This window comes from Protomyctophum parallelum, assembly GCF_964188405.1.
Source record: "Protomyctophum parallelum genome assembly, chromosome: 8".
NCBI lineage: Eukaryota > Metazoa > Chordata > Actinopteri > Myctophiformes > Myctophidae > Protomyctophum > Protomyctophum parallelum.
In genome coordinates, this window is record NC_139703.1 from 11,572,916 (window position 1) to 11,585,484 (window position 12,569).

The 12,569-nt window shown below is 42.7% G+C and overlaps 1 protein-coding gene across 1 annotated transcript in view; it reads right to left on the reverse strand.

Moving 5' to 3' along the window:
- The window catches only part of cenpp (centromere protein P), a 114,587-nt gene that overhangs the window by 92,266 nt on the left and 9,752 nt on the right, over window positions 1-12,569 (reverse strand). Inside the window, exon 4 of the mRNA XM_083771474.1 lies at window positions 4,708-4,804. Within this exon, the coding sequence (XP_083627600.1) occupies window positions 4,708-4,804 (97 nt within the window). The remainder of the gene's footprint in view (window positions 1-4,707; window positions 4,805-12,569) is intronic.

A 12,569-nucleotide genomic window follows, 5' to 3' on the forward strand; every position in this document is an offset into this window, starting at 1 on the left:
AAAACTCCAGCTAGGGCTAAGATATTTAACCACGGAACACTTGCCAAAAATGGCAGTTCAATTGTTTTTGATGAAGAGAATTATTGGTGTTGATGGAAAAAAGCAGTCCAAGTACATAGAGTATATATTGTGCTGCCGTGTGGACGATAAAAAGTTTTTGTCTGCCACATCGTAGTGTGTGCCAGAGAATATTTTACTCACAGACATCATCTCCTTGTGCCGTTATCCCCTTTGTCAGATTTACATGATATTTTTGCTATGGCGGACGGAGACAATAACACTAGCTGGTTCTAAATCCGCTAACAGTGCAGTTCCTATTCCACCCGTCTGAGGCATCAGAATGCGCTACGGTGCTCACTGCTACTAATTCCAACAGGCCGAAAGCACATTATGTTGCTGATTGTATCCTGGTAACCGGTTGTAACCTGGTTAAGCACTGTAACCATGCCACATAAACAGGGAGAGCACGAAAAACGTCAAGTTCAGGTTCTGAAGGAATTAATTGAAGTCAATGGGCAAGCATATGAAAAAGCGATATTTCAAAATTGTCTGACTTTCCACTAAAGAGCCAATTATGCCTGTGTTCCCACTGAGTGCCATCATCAGTCAACGCTGCTTTATATGTGGTCATTTTAACTTGAAATGTAATCTCATAATGAGTCATATGTGTTTTGGCATCTGTGTGTTTGTTCTGTTGGATGAGGCTCATTTAAGTCAGCATGGTGTTTGGTATTGAAGACATTGTGTGTACAGTCTGTGTCAAACATCTTTCCACATGCAGACAGACAAGACAGTCATACGTTTGTAATATAATCGTCGCTGTCGGGTGTAAACCTTGTAAGTCCAAAACCATTATTTTGCAGAAAATGGGAAAATATAGAACCTACAGTATGTTCCAGTCACGTGGAACCAAAGAGCCAGTTCGAACTGGCAACCTTACGGTTGCCATCCAGGCACTCTACCCCTGAGCCACCGCCGCCGCATGGGGAGAGAGTATGTTTTGCCCTCCGTCCGTCCGTCCGTCCGTGTGTGTGTGTGTGTGTCCATCCGTCCGTTACCAGCTAATCTCTGGCACCACTAATCCGGTCGATGTCAAACTTTGCACACACACTCCCTGGATGCAAACGACAAACCTCTGCCCCAAATTTTCGATCACAAACAAAGTCATAAATGTGTTTTAAAAATCCAGTTAACATTGAAGTGGACCATTTCTTGTTTATCGGATCGCCTAGCAACCGAGAGCTATGTAGACGGTGCAGCAGTGGGTCAGGGGTAGAGTGGCCGGATGATAACCGCAAGGTTGCCAGTTCGAACCCGGGCTCCCCCAGAGTTAGTGTCGAAATGTCCTTGTGCAAGACACTGAACCCCTAATTGCTCCTGATGTGCTGGTTGGTGCCTTGCATGGGCATTTTCAGGCGGTGTATGAATGTGTGTGTGAAACTGTGAATGGGTGAATGTAATGCACAATCTATGTAAAGCGCATTGGATAAAGGCGCTATATAAATGCACCATTTACGGTAGTGAAGGCGGCAATCTTACATATTTAAAATTTAAAACTTAAAAACAAACTAGTCCAATTCGTCTAGGCCATTTGTCCAAAACTTGGGTTATAAAAACCCACAGAGAGTTAGCCATGTTCAACCTAAAGACTAAAACCACATATCTAAAATCTACAGATCTTGTAGTTTGACTATTTTCACTACTTTTGCAAATTATAAAATAGGGCATTTAAATAGGGCATTTCATGAAAAAAAAGAAGATCAAATATGGAGATAGAATGTTACTGCCCAGCCGCAGCAATGTTATGGAAACTCTTTTGGTTCTGTATGTTTTTGTGCATTTTTTTTGTGCTGACAAAAAAACAACTAACTTTCCACACAGACCAATAAAGTAACAACACACACACACAGCATGTGTATGTGTGTGTGTGGGGAACCAGTTTTCAAATGTTGAACTGCCTTTTTCTCCGTAATAATAACATTCCTGGCAGGCAAACATCTACGATTCAGCCATTTTAGCAGCGCTTGGGCCGGTATGGAAAATGTGGGTTAATCTTCCTTTAGCTGAGCCAACTTGGCTAGTGCCCCCCCCCCGTCCCCGTCCCCCAACCCCCCTTCCCCCCTCACTCCCTCGTCCAAGTAAACACAAGAATAGGTTCCATATTGCTCCAGCAGTTTGATTTTCTGCTTGACGTTCTGCCCACACTAATCAGCGGAGTCCTGTCTGGACATTTACCATGAGGCTGTTCCTCACACAGCTGTACATGTACTTATCTACATTTGTTTATGACTTCTTCCAACTCTGGGCTTGGAGTTATAGAAGCTTCTCAGATGTATCTCCCCTCATATGAAGACATCACGTGAAATATATCATTGGGAAAATAATAATGAAAGATGCGTTTTTTTTATTAAAAAGTGGATAAAGATTATTCAAAAATATTCAAATGTTTCAAAATATCTATAAGCTTGCAATGGATTGTGAGTTACAGATCAGCTGTTTGTCCTATTAGACGTAAAATATACAAAAAACCCCTATTTCTTTATGACGTTTGACATCATCGGGCGTACACTTATACTGTATATAAATGCACAGAAATACACAGAAATGTCAGCTTTTACAGGACTCAGGCCAGAGTCCTGCAACGGGTCAGGTATCCATGGATCCGAGTTTGAGGGGTGAAAACGGGTGGGAAAATGTACTTTTATAAGTTAACGGGTGCGGGGACAGGCGGAACGCATCAGTCACTACGAGCTGTAGCCGGTAGCCTCAAGCTTGTAGCCTATTTCCGTTGCTAATGTAACACCAAGGGATTACATCACGTCATTTTCAAATGATCGGAATCGGATCGGGACATGCCTAGTATCAATATTCTAAAACAGGTAGTCCCAATACTTCATTCTGATTGGCTGGTTACCGTCACGTGACCGGTGTAAATTTCACCGATAACCCACTCCTTCAATCACTTTGTATCAAACTGCAGCCTTGTAGCTGAACTGGGGAAGGGGAGCGCTTGATTGCTTTACGAGGTAGAAGACCCTCGGCTGCGCCTCGGGTCTGCCTACGCTCCCAGGCAGTGTAAAATACCCGGTAACCTGAGACCTCTCGTGGCTTATTGCTTAATTATATCCATATTATGATATTAGATTGGATATTGTCTGTGATTTGGGATACTATACTATTGTGATGTGATATGGCATAATTGTGCTCTATAAAATCGGGAGCAAAAAAACGTATCGGGACATCCCTATTCCCTATAGCTAACACAGGTAAAGTAATGCGTCACTCTGAAAGTTTAACTAAAGTTCTAAAGTAATTTGTGATACAGACACAGCCTACGATCAAGACGGTCATCAGACTAATCTTTTTTTTATCGTCCTATCCTTGTTGATATATAACGACATTGGCACACACTCTTTACCTTTCGTCAGAAGCTTTTACATGGCGGCAGCGTCGCGGTACAAAGGCACAAATTAAATCCGAAATGTGGATGGCAGAACATCCACCAAGGACAGCGATTCTAGAGTCGGACTTAAGGTTTGAAAATCCTCCCTTTCACTGGTTTGCACTGTGAATATATTTGCAATATATTTGCATATTAGCGCAACTTTCGTTCAACTTTGAGTTTGACCCCTCTATCACATGGAACTATTTTTTGGGCGTAGTGATATGGACACAAAAAACGTGTGATAGAGGGGTAAAAAATGAACGAAAGTTGCACTAATATTTTAGAAATTATTATACAAATTACGTTAGTTTTGTGGATTAATTTACTTTTAATGCGTGGCCCCCTGTGCCCATAAAATGACCGGAACTACTTAAAATTTCACCAAAAGTATTTTATACAGCTTAATTAAAAAAGAATCTGAACTATTCCTTCAAGTGTAAGAGTGAGGCTCCCCTCACATCAACTAGTTTACACTTTACTCTTTAAAGCGACAATTAATGTCATTTGATAGAACTCAAGATTGTATAGACTCACTAGAGTGTACTGTAGCTACAGCACAGGGTGTGATGACATTCGATTGTGTTTATGAAAGAAAGTAAAGAAAGAAAGAAAGAAAGAAAGAAAGAAAGAAAGAAAGAAAGAAAGAAAGAAAGAAAGAAAGAAAGAAAGAAAGAAAGAAAGAAAGAAAGAAAGAAAGAAAGAAAGAAAGCTTCCATCAGTGTCAACCAACCGAATGGACACAACCTGATGCATGACCTCTGAGACCAACCATCTTATCTGTTAAACAGAGAAATCTGACCTGAGAACAGCACAGAACCCTGGTGAGGACTACATTGGACAATTGATTGTAACAATCCACATCTATAGACCAGTAAAGACACAGCGAAACAAAGCTTAAAGTGGAGAAAGTAACAATCCACATCTACAGACCAGTAAAGACAGAAAAAAAACAAGCAACCCAGTAAAAGAAACTGGTTAACCGTTAAACCAAACTGGTACAGTGGCTCTCAGAGCCTCTGACTGATGACCAAAAGCTAAAAATTCCCTAAACAAGTGGTTAAGACATTGGTTTTCCACACGAATCCCGGGCATTACACAGACATCAAGGTACTCTGTGAGTACTAGCTACTGTAGCATGACGCTACGTAAGTGCAATGAACACTGCACTCAAACAATACGGACCCCATGCCAGCAGGCAAAGGTAGCGCACGCATCAGTGTGTGTGTGTGTGTGTGTGTGTGCATGCATGCGTGTACTCCTACCTGGAAGCCTTGGTAGGTTGTGCATCTCTCAGCTCGTCTCTGACAGTACCTGCGTATAGTTCTGAACAGCAGCAGCAGATCATTGTTCTCCTCCACCCTGCACAAACAAGTAACCACATCATAGTTTGTTATAGTTAGTTATATTGATACAAAAAAGTACTATTATCGGTTGTGGAATCAGATTAGGGCAACAACTATCCTATTTCGATTTTGAGTAGTGCAACCACTCCATTACACAGCTATGTGTGCCCCTGGGTATGTCTGTCCAAGCACGAAAATAGCTTGGTTGGTAACTCTGTCATTTCTCGACCTTCTCGGAAGCAGGGCGGCTCGCCGGAACCGGGCCAGCCCCCTGGGAACGTTCCTGGTGGTCTGGATGTTCTGGGGACCCCCCGGGGACCCCCACATGGTAACTGTCATTTCTCGACTGTTTCGGAAGCAGGGTGGCTTGCGGGAACCGGGCCAGCACCCTGGCCGCGTTCCTGTGGGTCTGGAACTTCCGTGGACCCCCCGGGGACCTCCACACGGAGTTGCACCACTCACTTCACACTGGTGTGATTTTTATTAATTCATTATTAGACTTAATATTAATATTTATATATAATAATATATAATATATAATCTATTATTAGACTTAATATTTTTTTATCAATGAATCAACGTGAAAATCTAATAGATTATGTACAATCGACTGGTCGATTATACATTTTACCAATTTGGTTAGTCTGATTAACCACTTCTAGTTTGTTGTACAACGGTGGTGTGCAAAAATAACGTATAGCTTGTAGATTTACATTTAATGTGTTGCCTATAATGACATGGAAACATAAGAAAATAAGTATCATATTTTCCCACCAAAACTCGACTTAAAAAAACGATTAAATCAATTGGTCAAATGTATGACTGAAGACAGAGTGCTTACACTGTAGTCTGAGTGAGTTTACAAATGCACCGCAAGTTACATACGTACTGTACTGTAGCAGAAGAGTTACATACTTTACTGTAGCAGAGGAGATCTGTGATTTAAAGTGAGAACTACACCTGAGAAAGACAGACAGGCGCGCGCGCGCTCACACACACACACACACACACACACACGTTTTGGGTCTACACGTCAGTGTTCCAAGTCACTTCAGTTCATTAAAGTTTCCAGATGGACACTTTCCACTCCTGTCTACTACAGTAGTGTCTCTCACACACACACACACACACACACACACACACACACACACACACACACACACACACACACACACACACACACACACACACACACACACACACACACACACACACACACACACACACACACACACACACACACACACACACACACACACACACACACACACACACACACACACACACACACACACACGATTTGCACCCTACTATTAGATTTTATATGCAGACCACACAAGCCAGCCAGTATTTAGTCACTATGATAAAACCCTATAGTATGTGGTGGTACTGTATATGTGGGTATAGTACAATACAGTAAGTATGTACATATGTAGTCTGTCTGAATGCATGCATTTACAATATAGGTATTTTTCAGGCCATCCAGAGTGACTTCCAAAGATCAGACTAAATAACAGGAACTCTAATCAACAAACCACGGCTTAAATAGTTATGTCAATATTGTGCAAAGAATACAATAAAGTAACAAAGTAACTAGAATTCCAGGTAAACATCAATGCTAGATACCATGGTATCAAAACAACATTCTGTACATTTGTGGTAATTATTAAAGGACCACTTCACTACTTTTCAACATCTCTTCATATAATTGGTCCTCACTAATGTTCATGATAAAACACCACAATTCTTTCCTACTCAGTCTGTGTCTCATAGGAGGGCTTTGGGCAGTTCGGACACACGTCCTGGTTTGCATGGACTGCCTGCCCCCCCTGGTATGGGGGTTGTTCATAAAGAGGAGACATGGACTGCCTGCCTCCCCTGGTATGGGGGTTGTTCATAAAGAGGAGACATGGACTGCCTTCCTCCCCTGGTATGGGGGTTGTTCATAAAGAGGAGACATGGACTGCCTGCCTCCCCTGGTATGGGGGTTGTTCATAAAGAGACTGGCAGTGAGATTGGCACCAGCTCAACCACTAGAGAGGATTATGAGTGTGAGGTGCACAGATGCACCACATTCGGACAAAATGTCCAGTACAGGGTAGCTTAACATGGAACAATGCCCTGCCTTTACACTACATCTCTTAAGTAAGTAAAGTAAGCCTTGCCGAGCCATGAGGGCCATAGGGCAGGAGCTAATTATATCTCCTGTTTCTGTAGCGTGAGGCAGCTTGATGCACAAGACAGAAGTACATACCCTGGACATGATGTACAAGTACACCCCCTGGACATGACGCGAATATGTTGCAGGGTCTTATCCCAATCCAACCCTTTCAGCCTTTGGTAAGATCTGGCCAGGGATCATCGAACCCCGACCTTCCAGTCTCAGGGCGGACTAACCACAATGCCACTGAGCAGGTTACATCTCCTAAGGGCCATTTTAAAGAGTGGTGGATTCTGAAGAGGTGAATTTTCAGACTGTTGGAAAATGTGGAGTGAGTCTTCAGTCCCGACAGAGGTCATTCCACAGCTTGGGAGCCAGGAGAGAGAAGAGTCCAGGACGTGTGGAGCGTTGGCCAGGGTGTTTTGAGGAAGGTTCGGACAGACATCCTGTGTCCGCTGATCTAAGTGTGCGGGAAGGGGTGTAGGGGTGGATCATGTCCTTGGAGCGTTGGCTAGGGTGCAGGGCTGTTATATTGATTATCATCACTGATAAACAATTTACACAATACGTTCTAACTAATTATTTCATGACAAAGTCCACATGTTTGGTCCAGATATGTAAATAAAGCCTATTTCACTGGCTACAGTATTGTGTTTACATGCACAACAAACTGCCAGTGTTGTGTTCTTGCACTGGTGAATCATGCAAACAAAACATTTCAACTGCATCGGCATCATACCCAACATTTTGCACTGCGAGATGTTGTAATGCATTTCACCTGCACTATCCCAACATGTTATAATGTATTTCACCTGCACTAAGTCTATGCCAACATGTTGTAAGATGTTGGCACTATATTGGCAAGATGTTATAATGCATTCCGCCTGCAAATTACCCAAATGTTATAATTAGGCATGTAACGATATATCGTATATCGATAATAAAATAAAATTTTAAAATCGATTTGAAGTGTGAGCTTTAATCATATTCCATCATATTCAAGTGCTTTTGGAGAGAAATGAGACAGACTTCATGCAGTCACTTTCAGTAGTAGAGGCCTGCAGAGGGGAGCTGATAAATCATAACATTTTTCAGTCATTTGTCTGGAAAATAAATTTGTGTTTAAAATGTCGTGAAAAATCGTAACATGAACATCATATCGTATCGTGAGTGGAGTGTATCATTACATGCTTAGTTATAATACCTTTCCCCTGCATCATACCAAAACCATGGTGCCAACCTGTTTTAAAGCATGTCAACGGCACCATTATGCATTTCACTTGCCTGCACAGCTCAATACTTAATTCAGAGTTGAACATTGTGAAGATAAAAATTCTTAATGTCTTAAAATTCCTTTAACACATTTAACTACTTGTCATTTACATTTCTGGAGAGATAGAGACAGACAGACAGACAGACAGACAGACAGACAGACAGACAGACAGACAGACAGACAGACAGACAGAAAGAGACTCTTCTCTGTGTGAGAATCATTTCCAGGATGTTTCCTCCTGCTGAGCTCCAGCACAGATTCCAGACGATATGATCCAGATGTGAGTGAAACACAGAACAACTGTTCCTCTTCCATATCAGTAATTAACCATTTATACTCTTATCTGCTATTATTATTTATATACTGTATACTGTATCTTTGTCTTACTTTTTACGATGTACAGTAAGTCCCTTGATAGGGGAATGAAAGCCCAGGTGGACTTTATTTGTTTTCCAGTTCAGGTTAAAAACTACAGCAGATTCAAAACAAAAAACCCAGCTAAACCAAACAAATAAATAATGAGAGTGGTAGATTTCCATAGGTGTCCAAGCCAAGGCATGCTAATGTGCAAGCATGATGGACAGTATGAACACACCCTAAAAAAGCATAGCCATTATTGATTAGCTAGCCTCGGTACCAGGCTTTCATTTTTGTTGGTGCAAAAATTGAAAGCCTGGAGGAACGCATTGGCCGCTCTGGTCTAAAAGTGGGAGTCAACCCTTCCGGGTGGGCGTCGCTCCAAATTATGTGACGTAGCGCTGCACTAGGGGGGAGAGGAGGGGCCGGGGGTGACGGACAGATCGATGAGATCCAATCAGGGCGTGCGCAAATCTCAGCCGCGACCCGCCCCTCTAGACCAGAAACCTAACACGTTAGCTCAGGCTATTGATTAGCTGAAGCTGTGCTGAAGCTGTGTACCTTAAGTGGAAAACAAACATGCCCCTTTATAGGGGAATTTTCGTGGAAATAATAAAAAATAGTTTGCATGTTCTCTGCGTGTCCCCTAGTAAGTTGGAACCCTCACAAAAGACATCTAGTAATCCTGGGCTCTATACTGCCTCCCCCTGGCCTGATGGAGGGGAAAGGAACTGGTTTGAATAACGTGTTCCTTCCGCGCGATACGTCCTATCAGGGAAACTGGAGGTCTAGAACTAGGGGTCATGTGATCAGTGACAGAGGGAAGGTCACTCTGTCACTGATCACATGAGAAAAAATGGAAAAAATATGTCTATATGGTTGCCTCAATCGCCTTCGGAAATATAGGCCCCTCACACTGATTTTGCTAGCCTATTACAATGTCAAGTCACCCCTTGTTGCAAAATCATGTATTTGCAACAAGCGTTTACATTTGTCGCATTTGCGGCGCCCCCTATGGATGAAAATGGAATCTCTTTTGGCTCTCTGTTGAATCAACAACCCTCGACATGTGATAAAAATTTAACATTTGTGCATTGGACATTCCGTTCGTGATTTGTGGTATTTTTGTAATAAAGGCCCCTCCCACTAACTTCAGAAGCCGATTACGGCCGAACGATACGGACTATCAAAATTCTGCCTGGGGTGTTTTAATCAGATAGGTGCAGAGATCATGTGTACCGATTCTATGTTTTGAAGAAAGTTGGTGGAAAATCTTTCTAGACACAAATGGGCATGGCCTATATGGGGAGAATGTGTTACATTTAAAAAGGGCCTCTTTAAGACCTCCGTAATGTTATGGTCAATGTCTGGGTGGAAATTCAGAGCCATTGGTGCAGTAGTGCTGCCGGAATTGTCCAAAAATTACATTCGGATATTCGTTTTAAAAACCCACGTGGATTCGAGCAATTCGACCCATTTGGATTTCGGATTTCAATTCGAGCCATTCGGATTTATTAATAATTATATTTACACCAATACAACCTGAGACATAACATTTAAGATTGCATTGCTGGCGCAACTCTCTCTCCGCGCATTGGTGCTGCTGAAAACCGAGTTGGAACAGAACGCATGCATTCTCCCTTCTCCAGAAAAACTTTTTTTTCCTTAAATGAGCAATCCTACCACACAGCCTTATCAAAACGAGGCACGGAGGCAGTATCAATTCACAGAACAGAACACTGCATTGCTGCTGCTGCCTTTTTATAATTTCCTGAAGGATAAAGTCGCTTCATGATTGAAGATTGATGAGTGATAGATCTGTCTGTCCGAAACAACACCGACCCAGATTCTGATCACTAGATAGTAGATACGCTGTTGACGGAAGATTTCACCCTTCTGAGCAGCGTACACCCACTGCGCAAAGAACGTAAAAGGCTCCCGCGGCCCCGCCCGCCCTGTGCTCACTACGCAGGCTGCGCTGCGTACGGTAGTCTGCGTTTAGGAAGAGTACGAGGCAGCTGATTTATTCTTTAATGTATGCCGGTGTCGGCGTGTCGCGTGGCAAATATAACTAATCTACAAGCTCACAACGCGTCGCTTACCCATGGCACCGTCTCGCGAAAACTAATAATAATAATAAATAAAAAATATAATTTTTATTATTATTTTTAATTCAAACCTTAATTTTATATATTCGGTTATTCATATATATTTTTTATTCGAAAATATATTCGGATATAGAATATTCGTTGGCAGCACTATGGTGCAGCCAGTGAGTAGTAGCAGCGACAGTGTTTCGTACAGACATGCATATACAGACAGTCAGACAGACATTCCGTTATAATATAATTAGCGGAATGTCTATCTGTATGAATGTATGTTAGATGTACCTACACAGTATTAAAGAGTAACATCCACATTCTCCAAGATCTTCATTTAGAATTAAAGTCAATCATTATTAAGGCATGTAGAGGCAAGCAGTGAGTTATATTTGATGTAGCTCGTAGTACAACCTCCTTTAAAACAAGAATGACTCAGTCATAACTGCCAGGTTCAGCAAGCTCCTGTAGCTCCAGTTAGCTCATAACATTAGCTTTTGTTGCCACTCATGTTCCACTTATCATAAAAAACCCTTATATTTATGTACTTTATATGAGGTTTCCAATTTAGTTTATTGTCAATGATTACTCCCAAGAATTTGTTCTCCCACACTCTTTCTATTCTACTGAGTCAATCCTGAGTTTGATGTCCTCACTTATTGTACGGTTTCCAAACACAATAAATGTAGTTTTGCTTACATTCAGTGGTGATAGCTTATTTATATCAAACCATTTATTTAAATTCTTCAACTCCCCTTCGACTGTATCCAATAGTTAATTCATAATCAAGACCACACTGACACACACAAACTCAAGAAACATTGCAGCTGTACAACCTAAGATGATGTTATTCAACACAGGTGGAATTTTCTCTTTGGCTACAAACCTGACAAGATAATTGAAAACTCCACGAGGACCAGGTTAACTTGTGACCATTAGGAGGACACTGTTGACTATTTTGGTGGAAACCTTGTACAGGTGTGTCCAAAACGGTTCCAACTGGATCCAATGTGGATACTATTTAGCCACAAGCAAGTTAAGTGGTCAGATGGGTGGGCTGTTTGCGGACAGAGTTAAGTGGTCAGATGGGTGGGCTGTGAGTGGACAGTTAAGTGGTCAGATGGGTGGGCTGTGAGTGGACAGTTAAGTGGTCAGTTGGGTGGGCTGTGAGTGGACAGTTAAGTGGTCAGTTGGGTGGGCTGTGAGTGGACAGAGTTAAGTGGTCAGATGGGTGGGCTGTGAGCGGACAGAGTTAAGTGGTCAGTTGGGTGGGCTGTGAGTGGACAGAGTTAAGTGGTCAGATGGGTGGGCTGTGAGTGGACAGAGTCAAGTGGTCAGATGGGTGGGCTGTGAGTGGACAGAGTTAAGTGGTCAGATGGGTGGGCTGTGAGCAGACAGAGTTAAGTGGTCAGGTGGGTGGGCTGTGAGTGGACAGATTTAAGTGGCCAGATGGGTGGGCTGTGAGTGGACAGAGTTAAGTGGTCAGATGGGTGGGCTGTGAGCGGACAGAGTTAAGTGGTCAGATGGGTGGGCTGTGAGTGGACAGAGTTAAGTGGTCAGATGGGTGGGCTGTGAGCGGAGAGAGTTAAGTGGTCAGATGGGTGGGCTGTGAGTGGACAGATTTAAGTGGTCAGGTGGGTGGACAGAGTTAAGTGGTCAGATGGGTGGGCTGTGAGTGGACAGATTTAAGTGGTCAGATGGGTGGGCTGTGAGCGGACAGAGTTAAGTGGTCAGGTGGGTGGGCTGTGAGCGGACAGATTTAAGTGGTCAGATGGGTGGGCTGTGAGTGGACAGAGTTAAGTGGTCAGGTGGGTGGGCTGTGAGTGGACAGATTTAAGTGGTCAGATGGGTGGGCTGTGAGCGGACAGAGTTAAGTGGTCAGGTGGGTGGC